The 23,629-nt window shown below is 43.8% G+C and overlaps 1 protein-coding gene across 5 annotated transcripts in view; it reads right to left on the reverse strand.

Moving 5' to 3' along the window:
• Positions 1-2,736: 2,736 nt before the first annotated feature.
• Positions 2,737-23,629, reverse strand: part of LOC115073331 (ER degradation-enhancing alpha-mannosidase-like protein 2) — a 91,739-nt gene continuing 70,846 nt past the window's right edge. For all 5 annotated transcript variants that reach the window (XM_029571681.1, XM_029571698.1, XM_029571690.1 and 2 more), the window contains 2 exons: positions 4,669-4,790; positions 2,737-3,234 (listed from right to left, as the gene is read on the reverse strand). In XM_029571681.1, the coding sequence (XP_029427541.1) occupies positions 2,785-3,234; positions 4,669-4,790 (572 nt within the window). In that variant the 3' untranslated portion in view covers positions 2,737-2,784. The remainder of the gene's footprint in view (positions 3,235-4,668; positions 4,791-23,629) is intronic.

Consider the following 23,629-nt stretch of genomic DNA (forward strand, 5'->3'; position numbering starts at 1 on the left):
TTTATTATATGGTAAGTCCTTGCCAGTCGAACTTCGGGCACATTCGACAAGATCTCAGGTGGCTTCCTGGGCGGAATGCCAACAGATGTCTCCGCAGGAGATTTGCAGAGTGGCTATAGGGAAATCATTGCATACTTTTGCAAGGCATTACCGTCTGGAAGTTCAGGCTCCGGATGCGGGCAGTTTCGGTGCAGGTGTGCTAAGAGCGGGCCTCTCCGGATCCCATCCCAGGTAGGTAAGCTCTGGTACATCCCAGGAGTCTGGACTGATCTGGGTACGTACAGGGAAAAGAAAATTGGTTCTTACCTGATAATTTTCGTTCCTGTAGTACCATGATCAGTCCAGAATCCCGCCCTTTTTTGATACTGAGACAGTTTGAAGCATAGAAATAATGGAGAGTCCGCTCGTTTAGTGTTTGTTGATTCTGGTCTGCAGATCAGTCTTGGTTACTCTGTTTTCATGGGTTAGGGTCACGGTTGGGATTAGTGATCTGGTTCAGTTTATGGTTCTTGTATATAGTTAGTTTGTTGGACCATGCTGCTTTGACACTGAGTAATACTGGCAGACTCTGGGTAGCACCCAGGTATATATGGCAGAATCTATCACAACTTTCTCTGTCTCCATCTGCTGGAGGGGAGGCAAAACCCAGGAATCTGGACTGATCTGTGGTACTACAGGAACTAAAATTATCATGTAAGAACCAATTTTCTTTTCAGAACACCTACTAACATTACAGGGGACCACCTAGCAGAAGACTTTGTAAAATTCTTCACAGATAAAATCAAAGCTATATGCTTCTCTCTCCATCTCACTTAACATAATTACTCCTCCTTTGGCAGGATTACCACAACTCCCTCCACACACTATCTCACTGTCAGACTTCAGAAACATTCTCCTCCAAATAAGTTGGTCCATGGGCTCTTTAGATCCAAGTCCACTCAGATTCATTTGTAACCTAAAACAGGATCTAGCCCTACAACAATCCATCAGAATTAAACCTCTCGACCAAGTTCACTTAAAAAGGTGATTATCAAACCTATCTTGAGATTCTGATGCAAAAATAATTGATCACTACTGTCCAGTCTCCAGCCTCCCCTTTCTTTCCAAATTAGTAGAAAGTGGTTTACTCCCAACTCCTAAACTTCCTTGAACACAACAATATCTTGCACCTCCTCAATTTGGCTTCAGAAAAGGCCACAGAACTGAATCCATCCTATTGGTCATTATCAACAGTATTCATCTAAATGCAGACCAAAGGGGTGAGGGGATTCCTTTCTAGTTCAATTAAATCTTTCTTCTACCTTTGACACAGTTGATAACCAACTCCTGATTCAGCGTTTAGGAAACAATGGTACTGAAAGCATTACCCTTAAATGCTTTGAATCATTTCTATCCAACTGAACACAAATTGTCTCATGGGCCAACAAACCATCCACTCCTAAGGACTTCAACTGTTGAATATCATGGGGTTCTGTTTTCTCCCTGTCCTTAAACATTTACATTCGTCCAATCTAGGACTTTATTCAAACCTTCAACATCGAATGCTACCAATTTGTGGATGACATCCAACTTTGTGTCAAAACAGGATACAACCAAGCCTTTTCTATTGCTAATTTCAATAACTGTCTTACTGAGCTATTGGGTTACTACAATAACCACAAACAAACTAATCCCTTCCAAATGGGAACTCCTCTGGCTAAGCCATAGAGATCATCCCCTGCAATGTCTACTTTATTTGTCAGGATCCCTCCTTTATCCTAAGAAATCTGTACAAAACCTTATGGTTCAAATTGACCAAAATCTAATGATGGTGGACCACATCTCAAAGGTGGTAAGAGCTTTCTTCATGTATCTGTCAGATTAATCAATTACACAACTACCTTGAGCAACGCAACCTAGCTACAGTGATTCATACACTAATTATCAGTCAAATTGATTATTGTAACTCTCTTCTGAACGGTGTTGTTCCAGTACAGTCTTAAATGCCTCCAACTCTCACAAAATGCTGCAGCCAGAATTTTGTTAGAGGCCCAAATCAACAGACTGCATAAGGCCCATTTTACATAAACTGCACTTGCTTCCAGCAGAAACTAGGATAAAATTCAAAACTCTTTCTTTTTTCTTTAAATATGTGACTGAACAAGCCCCAGACTACCTTTCCCTTCTTCTTGCTTCCTACACACACACACACCAAAGAACTCTGACCCTTCTAGAAGGCCCTTCTCCCTACCTCAGACTTCCATTAACTTGGCCTGCACAAGACTTTGGGCCTTTAGCTGCTATGCACACAAAATGTAGAAGTACCACTACCTGTTCACTCTGAACCATGTACCTCACTTTCTGAAAACAAGAAAAGGCATAGCTGTTCAATCAGGCCTTCCGCTAGACTGTTTATAGTGAGGAAGAAATTTTCACTATACCTGGACATTGATTCAATGATGACTGCCCAAGACCCTTCAACTGTTATAGATAGTGTACTTATCGGTTTCTTCTAATTTGATTGTAATCCACTTAGAAGCCATCTTTGGATAACAGAATATCAAATGTTTGTAAATAAATATGGATAATTTTATGTATGTAGTATTGTATGGAAGCCATGGAGTTAAGGGCAGACTTGAAAAGAAAAGTTTATGATACATGTACATTTTTATGCAATGATCTTCGCTGGTTTTGGAAAATATAGGCATGACAGATTTAACTGAAGTCAAACTCTCTACTACTGTAGTAAAACACCAGTCAAACTAAAATGTAAATTTATTAAAGTTTAGCAGATTGGGTTAAGTGCTACACAGTATTCAGAAAAACCTGTCCAAGCAATGCTAGTTTGGAGCTGAAAGGCTGGTTAGGACAGCTCAGTAGTGGGGGCTTCCTCCTGGAGCTCCTCTTTGTGCTGCCTTCTGAGGAGTTTCCATGGCTACTCCTGAAAAAAACTTTCCTCCTCTTTCTGGGAGAGTAAATTTCCTGGATTAAATCCTCCACTTCCCACTGCTCCTCTGGCTGCTGCTTGCAGCAATGCAGAGCTGCTGGGTCTATGGGATGAGCCTCTGTGTTGAAGATGTATCCCCCGGCTCCGATGATACACACACCATATGGTGTCTCCACTGTATCAAAAGCAGATCCATCATTATGGATAAAGTTATCTGTGTCAAACAGCAGGTACAAATACTTGATGGTTTCAGCAAGAAAGAAGGACTCCATGCGGTTGTCCAGTCTATGGTCTCTCACATCCTTGATCTACAAGAGAAATAATAGCTCAGCATGGATACTGAACACTAATCCCAGTAGTGCTCCAACAGGTCAGCCCAATCTAAACCCAAGTCTCCTTCCTAACTTCTGGATCTGCTACGTTCCAGTAATTTTTAGATTTTCAGATGGATTTTTGAACGGTCCTCTTAAATTTGTGAAATCCAGTCACTTTCATGTATTTAAAAGCAGTAGGAACTTGTAGTCAAGAAAAATCATTTAAAAAAAAAAAAAAAAAGTGGGACAGTGCTTACTGCAGTAGGGATGCTAAACTAAGCCTGTCCCAGATTACAGAAAAAAATGACGTTTAAATCCAACTAACAGGAGCCAAGAGAATGAGCATCCTTGTAGCTTCACTAGGGGCTCAGAAATTGCAATGAGAGGGAGACTCAGCACAGAAAGTATTTTCTCAACTTCTAGTTCATTTTTCTAATTTATTTTTTTTTACATCAGATTTTTTATTTTTGGCATCAGGTTCTAAGTAAAAAAAAAAAAAAAAAGTTTCCTGGGGGGTTCTGTGACTATTCTACTCATGGGAAATCTTAAGTCTTTATTTTGCTGATTTATGGCTCCATGCCAACACGACCCTACAGGAGACCCAGGCCTGCTTTCCCAGCCGTGCTTGGGGTGGAGATGCTAAAAATCAGCAGTTCCAACCAGGGGAGATGGGGGTGGCTCCTTGTAGACATGGCTTGCTAGTGACTTCTCTGTCTGACAGTGGGTATCACTGGATATATATATTTTCATTCTTTATTTATCCTCTCAGAAACAATGAGCAGCAGAAATTCCCATTAATTGAGGGAACCTCCCTGCTGAGATCTACAAAAAGGCAGTAACCAGCCCTGTTAAAATACAAAACAAAATAAAGCCCCATAAAAGTTATAAAGAAATCATGACAAGAGAAGAAAACAAGTTCCCGAATGGCATACTTTGAAAAGAGTACTTTTGCATATGTAAACTTCATGAAGAGTTTCAGGCTGCCTTTAAATTAGAGAATATTTTTAAATTGCAGGATGTTGTTTTGCTAGTAATTGTAACATCTGCATGTTATCCTGAAATGCTTTTATAAAGATGCTGTCCTTTCTATATGGGGCATTCTATTTCCCTGCTCTGGCAGTACATTTTAAGACTTTGTGACCTTCACCTTCTATTAGTTTATGAGCTCTTCTCAGCGTTGGGTATCTGCAATGAACCCATCCTAGTAAACAACCTGAGCTTTCCTAGTCCTGCTGCCCAATTTCCAAACTATGCAATGATACCCAGTCTGTATGTCAATTCTAGGGCAGCATTCCCTTTGTGTGTGCTTCCTGTCACCCTTAGCCCTCTCCTTCAGACTCTTGCCTGCTGTGTGTGCTCTCTCTGGTTAGGGCTCTGATGAAGTTAGCACTCATTCTCTCTGCAGGTCAAACAATACCCTGTACTTACTGTTGCAAATCCACACTCCACTTTGCTGATTCTCTCGATGGACTCCACAGCATCTCTGCCAAGTTCTAAGAGAGTGGGGTCTCCCGTGGCTCGGTACAGATACATTGCACTCTCTATCAGTTCTACAACAGTCAACAGAAAGACACAGGCTTCAGGACATATTCTCCAGCAGGTTCGTGGTTTTGTATTTCTTCAGATTACTCTGCCTAAATAGTCACAAAATCAGTTCTTGTTTGCAAGATAATTTCCTAAAGATTTACTTTTGAAAACAGAAGAAACATTGTTGAAAAATAATAAATAGCTTTTCTGTTTTGAGAAAATGTCACACAGGACATGATAGGTGTTCAGCAATTAGCACAGAGGACTGAAAAAAAAAAGTGTTTGCTTTTAAATGACTGAAAAAAATTATTTTCTCACAGATTATATAAACAAAATTTCCTAAGAATATAAGAATAAAAATGAGAAAATGCTGATGTCCGGGGGTGGAAAAATACCTAGAAAATTTAGATGCCAGTCCAAGTCTATTTTTTGTTGTTGTCTGTTTTCTTTGGACTTTCTATTTATTTTGCCTGGTTTTGCGCTACCCTCCAGCTATTCTGTGCAGCCCAGCAGCAGGGGCCATCTTCTCGTGGGCCCCAGGCAACAAGCAGCAGTTACTAAACTGTAGGCATTCAGGTGATCTGGCACCAAGCATTCCCCTCCCCCCTGCTAATTGTCACTGTTGGGAAGCCTGTTTCTCTCTCTCCCTTCAGGTACCTCTCCTCGCCATGTTTTTGAAGCAGGTTTTCTATAGCACTTGCCTCTTCCAGCAGGCAACCAACCACCAGTTCACCTGTAGGTACTCTCAGAGCAAGAGAAATCAAGAACATTGCTCAGCTCCTTGCTGACAGATTTTAATGCTGCTTAAAATACAAACTTTGGAATTACACATTAACAAAAAGGTGGAACAAAAACTTATGCATTTCTGACATTGCTAAAATAGTTAAAGACAGACTCTGCTAAACAGAATATGGACAAACTACTTAAGTAGACTCCGACTTTCTTGTGCTATAATTAATGACAATCAAAATACTTCAAATCCTAAATGAAGTCTTCATTAAAACACTTAAATACAGGAATATCAGGATTGTTGAATGGAGGAAGGGGCACAGGAAGATCTTACTGGTTCTATTTCTGAAAAAATAACCTCACTGATGGCCCAAAATATTGGGTGCATAATTGAAATGGTCTGTGGAAAACAAGAGAATAGTAAGAATTCAAGTGGACATTTAATTTAATGATGAGGATCAGAAATACTTCTGCTGAAAGGAGGCAGCCAAGAAGGCATCAGTGTCAGATGTAGGGTGTTGAGCTCCAAGGCAGTGTTAGGAGTCAAATTCAGTAGCATCACCTGGCCCATATTTTCATGGGCAAGAAGACCAGGAAGACTTGAACCCAGAAGAGATGTTATTGGCCCACAGCTCTTGCAACTACCTTAAACACTTTGTGGCACTCACGGGAGGAGTTGCTGGCAATGGATGCACTGCCCAAATGATTTTGAAATTTCGCTGAGCCCAGAGAGCTGCGAGCACTCCCTTCAAGCTTTGGGAGTGGCAGCTGCACTGACTCCTGCTTAAATTGGAGGAATGGTTTCGGCACTCTCTCTGCCTTTTGTTGGTGCTTAGCCTGAGGTCCCTGGTGGCAAGATGAAGCCAGTATGTGGACTTTTGGGTAGAGAGGCACCTTGGAATGCAGGAGGGTCTGGAACCCTGAGTTACAATAGGTGAGGATTAACTAATCCAATGGTGATGATAAACTCTTTACAGAGTGCCACTGTCACTGTGGAACAGTTCCTGATCAAAAAATGAATGTTAAAGGATTATTCTGTTCTGCAAACTCAGATTAACACCCAGAGGTGACTCCGGAAGAACAGAGGGAGAGTTTGGACAGCTGAACGACAAACAGCTGTGTTACAAGCTTACAGTGCTGCCTTAAAATTAGAGATAAAGAAGTTATATGAGATGGAAACTTCAGCAAATTCATAGAAGCGCCTTAACTCGTGCTTTATACACTTCCATAACTCTCCCCTGCTGAAACAGTACCTGCAGGAGTTTCTAGAGGGTGCCAAAAGCAGCTAGGCCACTTCTCTCTCAGGTATACTACACTCTATCTGCCCCTAAAATGGAGCTACAAACATGAGATGCCTGCCATGATGTTTCAGTGGATAGTTTGAATTTGAGAGTTCTTGTGTCATCTAAAGCCACCTTAATTACCCTTTTTGCACTGGAGCCAGATATCAACTGGATGTTAAGGCCATATGTCATATCTAAAAGTGTGCTGTTATTGGGCCATAAAGTTTTTGTATTATCTGTTCTTTCTAGGATGACACAACAAAGGCATAAGGCCTTTATTGCTAAAGATAGAAATTCTATTCTTAGGGGTAAGCTTCTTTCTTAGATTTCCATGCAACTGTTGTATTCGAGTTAAAGAGAAAAATTATGTGCTTTATGACCTAGTTCAGCTTCAGCAATTTCGAGATTCAAGATCTAACCCCACAACTGACAGTATTTAACTTCGATGCCTCCTAAATAAAGATCTCATTTCAAATACTCTAAGAATCTCCCATCCAGTCTGACTTGTTTCCCATCTAATGTTTTATTAAAGTGTAATTGGTAACACTCCATTTCTTTTTGCTCTTGGCTCTTCCCCAACTTTGAGGCTCATCAACATGTTGTTATAGTTTTTCCAGATGGGATTAATATGGTGAAATTATATATAATTTTGTGTAACAAGTTTGTTTCTCTTTTCAAAGATTATTGAAACATAAAATGTTTGAGTATCAATATAAAAAATACTTTTGCTTGGTATTCATCACTAGAAGGAGAAGGTGATGGACCAAAGGCAAACAGCAAGGACATAAAAGACTGTGGCGTAAACACTCCCATTTGCTAAAAGAGGTAATATTCAATGTACTGGCACAACTGAAAAGAGCAAGTTTGCTTACCATAAACAATGTTTTCTGTAGATAGCAGGATGAATTAAACATGATCTGTGGGTGATGTCATGAGGCAGCAGGGGATGCATCTGTCTCTCTAAGCTAGTAGAGCTTTGAGGTTTACTGAGCATGTGCGGGAGTTGCCACACAGTTGTTTCTTCTAGAATATTCTCAGTCTGCATCCAAGCTGAGAGTAGGATAGTCAGCTATCCAGGGAGGAATGTGGGCATCTCATGTCCAATTCATCCTACTATCTATGGAAAACACCGTTTACGGTAAGCAAACTTGCTCTTTTCCATCAATAGTCAGGGCTGAATTAGACATGATCTGTGGGGAGTCCCAAGCTGAGTGTTGCAGCAGAGTGGTCATGTTATGCAACCCGGTCTCCAGCGTGGATAGCAGACTATTTGTGAATGAGATGGTACAGTACTGCTTTCCCCACTACACTGTCTGCAGAGGCTAGAGAGTCCACTTAGTAATTTGAGGTGAAGGTGTGCACCAAAAATCAGGTGGCTGCCTTATAGATTTCCTCAACTGGAATGTCCCCGAGGTGTGAGATGGAAGCATCAGCTGCTCAAACCTGATGAGCCTTTACCAGAATAGTTAGATCAAGACCAGCAGAAAGGAGGAGCAGAGGTGATACGATTCAAACTTTCAGATACTTGAAAGGTTTTAACGATCCAAATACAACGACAAACCTTTTCTGTCAGAAAAAAAAATCAGCAGAACCAGGGGTCACGAGTTGAAGCTCCAAGGAGGAAGACTCAGAACCAATGTCAGGAAGTATTTCTTCACGGAGAGGGTGGTGGATGCCTGGAATGCCCTTCCGGAGGAAGTGGTGCAGACCAGAACTGTGAAGGACTTCAAAGGGGCGTGGGATAAACACTGTGGATCCATCAAGCCTAGAGGACATGAATGAAGAGTGGGTGGCTCACGGGAGTGACGGCTACTGCCTGGAGATTATGCCCTTATTCAATGAACATGCGCACGGTTGGTGCGTCTCCAGCGTTGCTCTGGGTTTCAGCGGCAGGAGGAAGTGTAGGGAAAAAAAAAAAAGATTTGCATTCACGAAAAGCAGGGAGTGGCTTGCTTGTCATGGTGGTTGCTGCCCCAAACTAAATAGGCCAGATACTTTACTTTCAATGCATATCCAGCATAGCTCTCTGCTTCAATGGCAGGGGAGAAATCTGATACTTCAAGCAAATCCAACATAGCTCTCTGCTTCTACAGCAGCGGAGAAAGTCTGGTACTTCACTCATATCCAACATAGCTCTCTGCTTCTACTGCAGGGGAGAAAGTCTGGTACTTCACGCATATCAAACATAGCTCTCTGCTTCTACGGCAGGGGAGAAAGTCTGGTACTTCACGCATATCCAACATAGCTCTCTGCTTCTACAGCAGGGGAGGAAGTCTGATACTTCACTTTCAACACACATCCAGAATAGCTCTCTGCTTCAACGGCAGGGGGAACGTAGAAAGGTGCATCTATATACAGACAATAACCAACAAGGACAGTTACATAGTCTGGGTAAACAAAGGCATGGGTGTAGCTTGTTTATTGCGGCGGTTACTACCCTAACTATGGTAGATATTCACTTGGATGCAGTTCCAACACTGCTCTCTACATTAATGGTGCGGGTGGAGAAGAAATGGAACCAAAGGGTTACTAAGAGCCAAGAGTAACAGAAGTATGTGAGAAATTTAAAAAAAAAAAAAAAGTGCATAGCTTGCTGGGCAGACTGGATGGGCCGTTTGGTCTTGTTCTGCTGTCATTTCATTTCTATAAGAATAGCAATGCTGAATGCAGTTCATAATTCAGTTGGAAAGGAGTTCTCTTTGACAGGCTTACTCCCAAGCTTGTTGGGATTGGTATGGTGTTTGTAATATGCCAACGCTCTCTTACAGTCTAATATGTGAAGTGTCTTTTCTCCTTCATTTGCATGAGGTTTTGGATAAAAAGTAGGGAGTTCGATGGACTGGTTTAAATGGAATGCAGATACAACTTTCCGCAGGAATTTCAGATGAGTTCTTAGTATTTTTTTATCATGAAAAAATTGCAAGTAAGGGGAATAGTGAACTAGGGCTTGAAGTTCATTGATCTGCCAAGTGGAAGAAATAGCAACCAAGAATAGAACCTTCTATGTCAGGAATTTCAGTGGTTCAAAGGAAAGCTGCATGAGAATCATTATCACTATGTTAATGTCCCAAGGAACCGGCAGCTTCTTGACAGGAGTATGCAAATGAAGCAAACCCTTCATGAATCTGGATATCAGAGGATGCAGTAAAATTGGTTTGTCATTGTCCAATGCATGGTAAGCAGCAATAGCACTAAGATGTACACAGATTGATGCTACTACAAGACCAGATTGTGCTAGAGCAGCAATGGCAAACTCCAGTCCCAAAACAGGTCAGGTTTTCAGGATATCTACATTGAATATGCATGAATTGCCTTAGTTGTATGCAAATCTATCTCTTGCATATTCATTGTGGATATCCTGAAAACCCGGCCTGTTTGTGGCACTCGAGGACTGGTGTTCACCATTACTGTCCTAAGGTATAGAGATAGGACAATAAAAAGTCTAGGACCACAATTAAATGGGTCTGTGATAGGAATGTTCATCTGTGAAATGCAATGTTCATTTGCATTTCACAGCTGACATCCAGATGCAAAGTATATACGTTTTAGATATCACTATCATAAAAACTTCTGGAAAATTCACTACTACATCATACCGGAAACCAGTCTAGAGCAATACTTTTTTGCATTTTTCAAGTGCACATCCTCGCAGTTTGAAAGAAAATCTGCCTGTGAGCCAATTTTTCTGGATTCGACGGCTATGCACCACTGCAACTGATTTTAAACTCCAAGCATGTTCTTTGAGTGCCAGATTTCAGGCAAGAGGTTATCCTGCACGCTGTATAAAAAGAGCTTACACAAGAGCTAAATTCTCTCATAGAGTGATTATTTCTACCTAAAATCAGATGATCAACCAGAAACCCTCATTTGTGTACTCCCTTTCTCTTCCATGATACACTGAATGAAAAATATTATTTTCAATAATTGGCACATGCTTCAACTCCATCCGAAATTTCAACAAGTTCCACGATTTACATACACCCGTGGCATCAACTTGAGAGATCAGTTAGTACACTCTGATTCTGGTATACAACAATGTATCACCCTTGCAAGGTCACACAAGGCATGTGGCTCCTGTTCAGTGTGTCACATAATGATTGAGACTTCTGTTATTCTTCTCTCTCGACTCAACCTTACCATTTCATTAAAATATCAGAGTGCACATCTTCTGGAGTGGTTTATTTGATTCAATGCCCCTGCAACCTTTGGTATGTGGGGAAGACACGACGTCCTCTGAAAACCAGAATGATTAAACATAGGTCATGTTTAAAAAAAAGCACGCATCACCGCGCCTCTTGTAGCCCATTGTTTAGAACATGCTCATGGTTTTGATTCCCTTCGAGTATGTGCCTTGGTACAGCTTTTTCCATCTTGGCGAGGAGGAGACTTTAATACAGCCCTATTACAAGAGGAACTACGTTGGATCCATTTGTTAAACACGGTGCACCCCCATGGTCTGAACTCTGCTTTAGAATTACAAGTGTTCTTATGATGCCTTCTTTAAAACCGGACAGTTTTTGTTGATATGGTTGCTGCAGCAACGAATGTGTCATGACGTCACCACGTTCAACTTTACGTGGGCTATTTAATTTTTGCAACCTGTTTGGATCAGTCTCTGTCCCACTTCTAAGAAGAACTGCTGCGAGACTTGGCATCGATAAGAAGGAGGTTGGCTCTTCGATTACATTAAGTTAAGTGATATCTTTCTATTTTCCATGTCTGATTTTGAATTTTCTGTTTGTCCTTAAGGTTCCTTACCCCTGAAAAAGCTGCTTTTTTGCAGCGAAACACCCGCCGCTGTCGGGTTCAGTGGCAGACTTTGTATAGTCGGGTCAGTGTCGCAAACTTATGAGCTGTGTTACATTGATTTATAAATATGTTTACAGCAGTTTTCGGACAGAATATACATCAAATGGGCTAAGATTGTTCACTAATATCTTATACAGGCTTTATAGCCGACAAGAGCCACAGATGATGAAAAGACCGAACGGTTCAACTGCACAAGGTTGAACACATTGTCAGGCTTGCCGATGCGGCATTTTGTTAAAAATAATTTTTTATATACAGAAACATAGAAATGACGGTAGAAGAAGACCAAACAGCCCATCCAGTCTGCCCAGCAAGCGACGCACCTTATCCTTTTTTATTCCCTTTTTCTCTCTCCCACCCGTTACTATTGGCTTCCAGTACCCTCCAGCCCTAATTCCCCTCCACCAATGTAGAGAGCAGCGCCGGATCTGCATCCAAGTGAACATCCAGCTCAATTAGGGGTAGCAACCGCCGCAACAAGCAGGCCACACCCCTGCCCCATACTCTTACCCACCCCTGTTTTGTTTTTTTTTGGTTTTGTTTTTTTGGAGATGGCAGCCCTCCATCCTTCCACTCCGTGAAGGTGGAACACCAACCACTGGCATCCCACTCCGTGAATGCCTCTGTGGCTACTGCCGCTCCGTGCAGTGTTTTGCTGCCTCCTCCTTATTCACGCCCTCTAGACTTGATGGATCCACAGTGTTTATCCCATGCCCCTTTGAAGTCCTTCACATTTTTAGACTTCACCACTTCCTCCGGAAGGGCATTCCAGGCATCCACCACCCTTTCCGTGAAGAAATACTTCCTGACATTGGTTCTTAGTCTTCCTCCCTGGAGCCTCAGCTCATGACCTCTGGTTCTGTTGATTTTTTTCTGACGGAAAAGGTTTGTCGTTGTCTTTGGATCATTAAAGTTTTTTAAGTATCTGAAAGGCTGAATCATATCACCCCTGCTCCTCCTTTCCTCCAGGGAGTACATATTTAGATTCTTCAATCTCTCCTCGTATGTCATCCGATGAAGACCCTCCACCTTCCTGGTCGCCCTTCTCTGTACCGCTTCCATCTTGTCTTTGTCTCTTTGTAGATACGGTCTCCAGAACTGAACACAGTACTCCAGGTGAGGCCTCACCAAGGACCTGTAGAAGGGGATAATCACTTCCCTTTTCTTACTCTATATTCCTCTCTCTATGCAGCCCAGCATTCTTCTGGCTTTTGCTATCGCCTTGTTTCGCAGACTTCATATCATTAGACACTATCACCCCAAGGTCTCTCTCCTGCTCCGTGCATATCAGCCTTTCCCCCCCCATAGACTACAGTTCATTCGGATCTCCACTCCCCATATGCATGACTTTGCACTTCTTGGCATTGAATCTCAGCTGCCATATCTTCGCCCACTCTTCCAGTTTCCTTAAATCCAGTCTCATTCTCTCCACTCCTTCCGGCGTGTCCACTCTGTTGCAGATCTTAGTGTCATCTGCAAAAAGACAAACCTTACCTTCTATCCCGTCCGCAATGTCGCTCACAAAGATATTGAACAGGACCGGTCCCAACACAGATCCTTGCGGTACACCACTTAAAACCGCTCTCTCTTCAGAGAAAGTTCCATTTACCATCACACATTGTCTTCTGTCCGTCAACCAGTTTGCATTCCAGGTCACCACCTCGGCACTCACTCCTAAGCTTCTCGTTTTATTCACCAGTCTCCTGTGCGGAACCGTATCAAAAGCTTTGCTGAAATCCAAGTAGATGACATCAAGCGCTCTTCCTTGATCCAATTCCTTAGTTACCCAGTCAAAAAAGTCAATCAGATTTGTCTGACAGGATCTTCCCCTGGTGAATCCATGCTGCCTCTGGTCCATCAATTCTCCGGACTGTAGATAGTGCACTATTCTCTCTTTCAACAGTGACTCCATTACTTTTCCCACCACCGAAGTGAGGCTAACTGGTCTGTAGTTACCAGCCTCCTCTCTGTTCCCACTCTTGTGAAGCGGGACCACCACCGCTCTTCTCCAATCACTCGGCACCACTCCCGTTTCTAAGGATCTATTGAACAGGTCACACAGCGGACCCGCCAGCACATCTCTGAGCTCCCTCAGTATCCTTGGATGAATCCCATCAGGCCCCATGGCTTTGTCCACTTTCAGATTCTTTAGCTCTTCCCATACATTTTCTACTGTAAAAGGATTTTCATCTATTCCACTTCCCTCCAGTTTCTTGTTTTGTAGAGATGGTCCTTCTCCAGGGTCTTCTTTAGTGAACACAGAGCTGAAGTATTCATTTAATATTTCTGCCATTTTTGTCTCTCTCCACACATTGATCGTTTCCACCTTTCAATTTCACTATACCACTTTGGACTTTTCTTTTCGCTGATGTATCTGAAAAATGTTTTGTCACCATTTTTTATCTCCTTGGCAATCCTCTCTTCCGCTTGACTTTTTTTCAGACAATTAATTTGTCTCCCTCAGTTGAATCAAATATTTTTCTTTGTGCTCCTCCCTTTGGGATCTTTTATATTTCTTGAATGCTGTTCTTTTAGCTTTAATTTTGTCAGCCACCTCCTTTGAGAACCAGATAGGTTTCAATTTTCTTTTGCTTTTCTTTACATTTCTAACAGAGTAGTTGCCTTGGTGATTGCTCCTTTTAGATTGGTCCACTGCTGATCCACATCTCTCTTGTTCTCCCATCCTTTTAGTTTTTCCTCTAGGTACTTCCCCATTTCCTCAAAGTCCGTGTTTTTGAACTGTAAAACTTGGGTCTTTGTGGTTCTTTTCCATATTCTTTTAGTGATATTAAACCATACCGTTTGATGATCACTGGTGCTGAGGTGGGTGCCCACCTGGACATCAGAGACATTATCTCCATTAGTGAGCACTAAGTCGAGTATAGTTCCTTCTCTCGTGGGTTCCATTACCATTTGTTTGAACAAAGTTACTTGCATGGCATCCACTATCGCTCTACTATTTTTAGATTCTGCAGATGGGATTTTCCAGTCTACATCTGGCATATTAAAGTCACCAACAATCACCACTTCTCCCTTCTTACCTATCTTATGGATGTCTTCAACCAGATCTCTGTCCAGCTCTTCCTTTTGGTTTGGAGGCCCGTAAACCACTCCAATATAAATGGACGCTCAGTCATCTTTTTTTAGGTTGACCCATAATGCTTCTTCCTTGCCCCAACTTCCTTGCAGCTCAGATGCTTGGATATTTTTCTGACATAAAGAGCCACGCCTCCCCGTTTTCTATCCACTCTGTCCTTCCTTAACAAGTTATAGCCTGGTATTGCTGTATCCCAATCATGAGATTCTGTGAACCATGTCTCTGTGATAGCAACAATGTCCAATTTTGCCTTCGTCATTAGGGCCTGCAGATCTGGGATTTTATTTCCCAAACTATGAGCATTTGTGGTCATAGCTTTCCAGGTTCTCTCTTTAAGGTTATTGCTTTTCCTGGACTCCTTATGAGACTTTAGTTGAGATTTGTTATTCACTTCACTCTTTCCTTTTGCAGTTGTGCCACTGATGACAGAGTTATCCATCTCAATTAGCTTTTTCTTTTGGTTATGGATCTTGAAATTCTGCATGCATTGGGGTTTTTTTTCTCTTTTCTGGTAACACTTCAATGTTTTTCTCAAGAACTTCTTCAGTTTTTAATATAGAGAAGGCTTTTTGTTCTTTTTGCATTTGGTACAGTGTGTGTCTCCTCATCACAGGTCTAATTCTACCAGAGCCCACTGTAATCCTGGTTTTTAATGAATTCCTTAATGACCTGTTTGCGTGGGGGGGGGGGGGGGTATACTTGTTATCTGCCCATCTGTCAAGAATGGGTGACTGTGGGTCACATGTGTTATCCTACCTGAGCCTAATGAATCTCTTTTTCTTGACTCCTGGTTTTTCTGTGGTATTGGGGAATTATTTTCTGAGTAATGCAATGTGGGTGTAATTCTTGTAATTGAAGCTAATTGAGCTTTAACCACAGTCAGCTCCTTTTTCAAGGAAGAGAGTTGTGCACAAATTGGGCAAGCTCTAAGTTTCCAGATGCTTTCCCCGAGAATAAAGGCTCCACAGCAGTTACATTGGATAGTCCTCATTTTGGTAAATTTTTTGATTGGTATTTCCTTTACTGTTAACAATTTACTATTTTATCTTGCTGCTAATGTTAAGTTAGGCAGTCTTTATTAGAAAACAAACCCCAGGGGTGGGTGGGTAGAGGGGTAGGGTGGGAGGGAGTCAAACAGTTTAACCTGGGACAAGCTGGGTAGAGCAGGACACTTCCTGGAACTTTAATAGTCCTTTATCTATTAAATGATCCCTCAGCACTTATCTGCCAATATTAAACAGATTATTAAAGACAGCTCTACAATAAGAGAAATGCAGGTATACTGAATCTTAAAGCAAACAATTAGCAAAGAACCAGACCAATAATATACAATACCAGACCTAGAGAAAGGTGTAAACAGAGCAGTACTTCTACCCAGAGAGCCCAGATATAATGGAGGCTTTTTGGTCGGGTCTGACTGAGCCAAATTCAATCTTTGAATTCTATAGATGATACCTTTTGTGTATTGGTCTGTGATAGGAATGACAGCCTGAGGAGCACTTCCATTTTAAGGAGTAACTGCATCTTGTTAAGATTTTATGGAGAAGAGGACTTATTGGATGGATTCTGAGAGGGATCATTTTTCTAAGATTGTGTATTCAACATCCATGTCGTCAAGCATGTGGTGCACGAGCTTGCCTCCTTCCTTCTTGGGAAGATAGAGAGAGGTTGTCCCCTCTGGGAAGTGAAGGACTCGAGGATAATTGAATGAGATGCACATACCATGGTTGTCTCGGTCATGATGGTGTTACTAGAATCATTGTAAACTGCTCTCTCAGTAGCTTTTCGATCGTCTGAGATATAAGTGGTATTGCAGGAAAAGCGTACACAAGGTCTGTGTTCCAAGGTATTAAAAATGCATCTTGGGCCTTTCATAGTGAACTTAATTGGACGGAGTAGAAATGGTTTAATTTTTGATTGTGATCTGTTGCAAAAATGTCTATCCACAGTTGTGCCAGTGTCTGGAAAAGATGGGTCTTCCACGTCCTGGTGCAATGACCATTCCTGTGGGGCTGAAAATTCTGTTCAGTCTGTCCGTTATGGTGTTGTGGATACCTGGTAGGTAAGATACTTGAAGAGTTGTGTGGTTGTGAATCACTCATTGCCATATGCATAGAGATTCTCGACAGAGCGTCCATGATCTTGTTCCTCCCTGCTTGTTGACATGGAACATGGCTACGTCATTGTCTAAATAAATTTTTATATTTTGGATGGGTGAAACACCCAATGTGTCTTCTTTTACATTTGAGGGGTGATGGATACTTGATGATAGGGGTTGCAGAGTTGGTTCCACTGTGATCTGAAACTCCATTGGAGATGTCTCATATGCAGACAGGTTAGAAGAACAAATGAATGATGAGGCCAAGAAGCCCAGAAAAATCAACACCTGTTGGGCTTTGGAAACACTCATTTTTAGTAAAGTCACTGCCACTCTGAAGAGAGTTTGGGTTCGTTCTAGAGGCAAAAAAAAGCCCATTGTATCGTGTCTAGGATAGCATCAATGAACTGAAGTCTGAGTGGGCTGTTGTACAGACTTCAGTATATTCAGTGTGAATCCCAAGGATTGAAGCATCTGGATAGAAAAAGACATAGGAAAGGAGTGTGTCCTTGGTATGGACTACCAGCAGCCAGTCATCCAGGTATGGAAAAATCCAGATGCCCTGGCGACAGATGAGTCACCACTACCACAATACATTTTGTGAAGACTTGCAGGGTTAACGAGAGTACAAATGGAAGAACCATGTACTTGAGGTGGTCAGCCCTCACCTTGAAACATGGGTAACACCAGTATGAAGGGTGAATGGGAATGTGAGCATATGCATCATTTAGGTCTAAAGAGAACATCCAATTGATTGTTGTAGGAACTGGAGGACCATTGCCAGAGACATCATTCTTGAACTTCTCTCTGTGAAGATGGCAATTGAGATTTGAAGGTCTAGAATTGAGCGAATTCATCCTGTTTTCTTAGAAGTCAAAAAGTATGGGGAATAGAATCCCTGATTTTGTAAGGCAGGAATTATTTCCTGACTTGCATTCTGTGAAAGGAAGTGGGTCACGTCTTGTTGTAAGTGTGGCATCTGAGAGGGGTAGGGAGAAAGGATGCTGCTGTATGAGGGGTCACTAGGTGAGTCTTAAAAGTATAGACGGTAGCCCCTGTGAATGATTTGTAATAACAAGCGGACCCTGGTTATCTGTTTCCATTTTGGAAAGAAATGCTGGATCCTCGCACCTACCTGTGTGATAAAACAAGCATTGGGTTGTATCAAAAACTTTGCCCCAGTTTGCTTGGCTTCTGTTATTGCTGTGTTTTTTTTTATATCTACATTCACTGGGGGCCCCCTGTTGAGAATGCCTGCAGAACTGGTTGTCTTTGTGGCTGAAGCTACAGGACACACTATTGTTGGTAGGGTCAGTAAGATCGTTTTGGATAATTTGGTCTTTTGTATGACATGCAAGGCCTTCTGGGTGGTAGGTGTGATCTGCTGAAGTGGGTAGAAACTGCACTGCAATGTTTTGTTTTTTACCTAGGTAACTGTTTCCCTCAATTTCTCACCAAACAAGTTATCTCCCAAACAGGGAAGGTTGGACAGTTTTTTTATGTACATCCTCTCTTACAGGTCGATCCAGTATCGTCCGCTCGAGGATTGCCCGTCTGTAACGTGCTCGTAGCGCACAATTCGGGCGCGCAAGGCAATTCGGCGATACAGTCTCCAGTTTCACGCGTCCGTATCGCTTCTGAAAACAGACGCATAACCCTTTCCGCACCCGGCATGTAAATGAACGAAAAAGCTGTATAATGAAGGAATTAGCTATTCCCCTGCGATACTGTAACGGGCGCTGATATTATCTCCTCCGTAACCCGCTGTTCTGCCGCGGCCTTAACCTGCTAGTTTACCGCCTCCCCCTAGTAGGAGTTAGTGTAGTGTAGGGTAAAAACATTGCTTACCCGCCCTGGTCCCGTCCGGTCTCCTGCAGCCCCGTCCGGACCGGACGGGGCTGCAGGAGACCGGACGAGACCAGGGCAAAAAAAAAACAAACGAAAAAGTAGCAAGGCTCGGGCCTGCTATGGTAAGTTTAAAAAGTGTAAAAAACAAAAAACCTGTGTGTTATATAAAAAAATAAAACAATTTTAAATACCTGTCGGAGGGCCGTGGGTCCCGGTGGGCGGCGGGCAGCCATCAGCGGCATCCGGTAGTCCCTTCTCCCTTCCTCCCTCCCCTGCCTGGATGAGCGCCAAAATCGCACGGGCGGGTCGGCAGCGGGGGGGGGGGGGGGGGGGGCGGCAGCAGGATCCGGGAGCGGCGGGTAGGCGACAGCGGGGTCCGGGGGGGCAGCGGCAGCGGGGTCCGGGGGGGGCAGCGGCAGCGGGGTCCGGGGGTGGCAGCGAGATCCGGGGAGCCAGCAGCGGCAGCATGTTCGATCGGGTAGGCAGCTAGGTGGCAAAGTAAAGATGGCCGCCTGCACGGGAAAATCGTGCAATTGGCCGCTGAAGACGTGACGTCACGACGTTTGGCATCACGGGGTGTGACGTCACGTCTTCAGCGGTCAATTGCACGATTTTCCCGTGCAGGCGGCCATCTTTACTTTGCCACCTAGCTGCCTGCCCGATCGAACATGCTGCCGCTGCTGGCTCCCCGGATCTCGCTGCCACCCCCGGACCCCGCTGCCGCCTACCCGCCGCTCCCGGCTCCTGCTGCCGCCCCCCCCCCCCCCCCCCGCTGCCGACCCGCCTGTGAGATTTTGGCGCTCATCCAGGCAGGGGAGGGAGGGAGGGAGGAAGGGAGAAGGGACTACCGGATGCCGCTGATGGCTGCCCGCCGCCCACCGGGACCCACGGCCCTCCGACAGGTATTTAAAATTGTTTTATTTTTTTATATAACACACAGGTTTTTTGTTTTTTACACTTTTTAAACTTTTTTACACTTCCTGGTGCCTGTCATTTCAAATGTCATTTGAAATGACAGGTACCAGCGCACCCAGGTTACTGTATAGGCGCTGTTACAGCGCCTATACAGTAAAATGGGTTGCGCGGGCATAACCCTTCCCTAACGCTTCACAGCCGCGGCATGCATTTGCATGCGATTAGAGGAGAGTATCGGGGAGTTAGTGAAGAGAACTGTGCGTGCGGGGAGGAAGGGTGCGCCTGACACTACCTCACTGTTTTTACCGCGGCCTTACTGGATCGACCTGTTAACGAGCTGGCTCTCAGCTAGGCCATTTGTCTTGCCCTGATGGAAGTGGCCAAAGTCCTTGCCATCGTGTCATCTGATTTGTACACTGTTTTAAGCATATGATGAATTCCTTCTTCTAGATCATAGAGTGGGGGCAGAGAAAATTGTTCACTCATAAAGGGCTTAAGTTTCAGTATATATTTGTAAATGTATTGGATGATATAGAAATGATGTTGGGAGATCCTTGCAGTCAGCATAATGCACTGAGAGACAATTTTCCTGAAATTGTCCAATAGGCATTGGTCTTTCCCTGGTGGAATATTCAAGTGGAGTTTTGGGTTTGTTTTTTTTTTTTGCATTTATTACATTTTCTACTACCAGTGAATTATGATGCAGCTGAACTATGCTGTAACCTAGTGATTTTTTGGTTCTAAAATCTGAGGTCCAGCTTATGAGCTACCGTAGAAATGGAGAAAGGAGGCTCCCATATTTTCATCAGAAAGGTATCTAATACCTGATGAATTGGTAATGCTGAAGGTTCTGCTGGGATTTCTAAGATTTTCAAAATTCCCATGATTTCCGCTCTAGGATCTTGTTCTTTTCTCACTTGAATGTTGAGAACTGCACTCACTTTCTCCACAAACTTGGAGTATGTCAGGTCTTCAGGTAGAGAGGTATGGTCTGGCAGCCCTGGAGGCAGGGCAGGTCAGATGGGATGCCCGAGGAGCTGCCGGTGAACTCCTCTGGAGAGTGCTGGCTGGAGCAAGATGTCTGAGGAAACTGTGGTGAACAGAGTTCCACAGAAGTCTTTGAATGACTAGGTGGGATGCCACTGGAAGCTGATATTTTGTGGGTCTGATGAGGAGGCAGTGAGTGGTGGAGCTCCTGACCTGGCTCTCTCTAGTGAAGTGGGAAGAATCGGATAGGAAGGCAGGAAAGTGGGTTCATCTGGCTCACAGATGAAAGATGCAAAGACGTCTTTGATGATACCCATGATCTGGCCCATGGCCTGTTGAGACGGAGTAAGAGGTGGACAGTCTTCTTCTGAGACCAGAATAGGGTCTTCTGTGATGGGAGGTAGATTAGACAGGAGCTGCCTAATAGAACAGCAGGGATCCGAGGATTGCAGCTGAAGTCCCTGGGATAAAAGCTGTACCATCGGCAGTGATGGGAGGTGGCAGCCTCAGCTGAGCTTCTGTCAATGAAGCACCGTATAAAGTTGGGTTGGCAGTGCCACTTAATATTTCGTGGGCATACCGTTCCCCAGGATGAACTGCCAGCAGTGGAAGATGCTGTTCCTTTTCTCCTGGTCTGGCAGAAGAACCAGAGTGGACAGAGATAGTTAAGTTATGTTGATCATCTTCAACTATCACATGCTGCATGAAGATGAAAGATTCTGCGATGAATCAGACTGGTATGGGTGGTGTCTCGTCTAAGGTAGAATAGATGAGTCATGCATAGAGTGCATGGAAGACGGGTACATGGTTTGCACCGGTGCAGGTTTCCTTAGATGTATTGATGACTTGCACACAGAAGGAATCTATGCAGATTGCGTCGGGTGCATCTGTGATGTATGCTCGAGGCATGTGTTGAGGTCACATGCACTGGGCACATCGATGGTGCCTGTGACGAGTGGTGCGTCAATGTGTTGTGTGGTTTGGTTGCCGGTCGATGCTTTTTGGATGCCCTAGGAGGCATATGTTTTTCGGTGCAGGACTGTCAATATTTTTCGCTGACATCAATGCCTTTTCAGCTTTTTCTTGAGGCTATATCAAGTGCTTTTATTTTTTAGATGGCACAGACTCGTTTTGCATGGAGTGCATCGAGGAATCTTAATGTTTCACATTAGATATTAGGTTTTTTTTTGAAGTCCATCAATCGAGGTCGCTGCGTACTGTCCATTTTGCAATGCGACGCACTATGGGGCAGATTTTAAAAAAGTACGCCCGCGCGTAGTTTTGTTCGCGCGACTGGCGCAAACAAGAGTACGCCAGATTTTAATAGATACACGCGTATCTTTTAAAATCTGGGGTCAGCGCATGCAAGGCTGCGCAAAATCGGCAGCCTGCTTGGCAGCAAAATCGGCAGCCTGCTTGGCAGCCTGCGCGTGCCAAGCCGCACAGCCTGCCTCCGTTCCTTCCGAGGCTGCTCTGAATCGGAGCAGCCTCGGCGGGAACTTTCCTTCCACCCCCCTGCACCTTCCCTTCCCCTACCCAACTCCCCCCGATCTAAACCCCCCCCCTACCTTTGTTTGAAAAGGTTACGCCTGCCTGAGGCAGGCGTAACTTGTGCGCGCTGGTGGGCTGCTGGTGCGCCATCACCCGACCCGGGGGCTGGTCTGGAGGCCTCAGCCACGTTCCCGGGCCGGCACCACGCCCCCAAGTGTCGTGCCGCCCCCCCCGACATGCCCCCCTAGCAAAGCTCCGGGACTTACGCACGTCCCGGGGCTTGCGCGTGCAGGAGGAGCTTGGGGCAGGTTTTCGGGGGGGGGGGGGGGGGGTACTCGCATATCTTACATGCGTACCCCCTTTGAAAATCTGCCCCCATGGGTCTCCATACCCGAGGATCCTAGTCCCGAGTTGATGCTTCAGGATTAGGAGGAGGAATTGTGACTCTGCTTTTTGAAGGTCACAAGGAAGCTATTTTTGTTGCTTTTGCCCTCTGAGAATGGGAAGATATGTGGCCATAGACTGTACAGTTAGATTGATCATGATCTGGACAGAAGAAGCAGTAGCAAAATTCGTGGCCTTCCATCTTAGACATGAAACATCTGCAGGGGCAGGCCTTGAATCTGCTGGTCTGTTTTCTCAACAATTTTTTGTAGTACTGAAATGTGCTGTTTGGGACTCACTATAGGTAGCAAGGAGAGAAAGATGATCAAATTCTTTTGTTTGCAATTGAGGAGAGAGTGTTCAAGCGTCTGTGCAATAGTGCAGAGAAAAACAGACTGAGGAGATTTTAGAAGCAACGAACATGCAGAACTCCTGCACCTGCTCAGTAGAGCTCAAAGCTCTACTAGCTTGGAGAGAAAGTTCCATCCAGTGCCACCCGATGATGTCACTCACAGATCATGTCTAATTCAAACTTGCTTATCAACAGAAAATAGAGAAGGCTATGGGATCGGATGGAGAACATCTCAGAATACTGAAGGAGCTAAAGGAGGTAACTAGCTGAACTGTAACAGCTCTCTTCTGCCATATCACTAGAAAGAAATTCCATGAGACTGGAGAAGAACAGATGAGGATCCACTCCACAAGGGTGGGAATAAGGAAGAGGCAGAAAAGTAAATATCTGTTAGTTTGAAATCAATGGTGGTCATGGAAACACAACTGAAGGACAAAACCTTGCAAGCTAGTGGGCTACAGGATCCTAGGCCTCTCTCTCTCTCTTTCCCAGACAGATATCAGGCCAAAATTCTATCTACTTTTATCATGAAAAAAACCCAAAACTATTATACAGCAAGAATCCATCCATACCAGTTCAACCCGCGTGCCCTATTCCAATATGTCTCTAGTATAATCACCCCACCTATAAACATCAACTCAGACAACGAGGATGAAAACAAATGTGAGAAGCTAGCTACCTACTTCCACAACAAGGTTGCTAATATCATGACACGCTTCACTACGCCCTCTCCACCAGTATCCCTACTGACCACTAACACCATGATCACCTCAGCCACACTCAAATTTTGAAACAGCATCAGAAATTGAAACGATCCTCAAAAAAATCAAACTAGCCATGCACCCAGTTGATATAATGCCAACTAAAAC

Source organism: Rhinatrema bivittatum, chromosome 1, assembly GCF_901001135.1.
Source record: "Rhinatrema bivittatum chromosome 1, aRhiBiv1.1, whole genome shotgun sequence".
Taxonomy (NCBI): Eukaryota; Metazoa; Chordata; class Amphibia; order Gymnophiona; family Rhinatrematidae; genus Rhinatrema; species Rhinatrema bivittatum.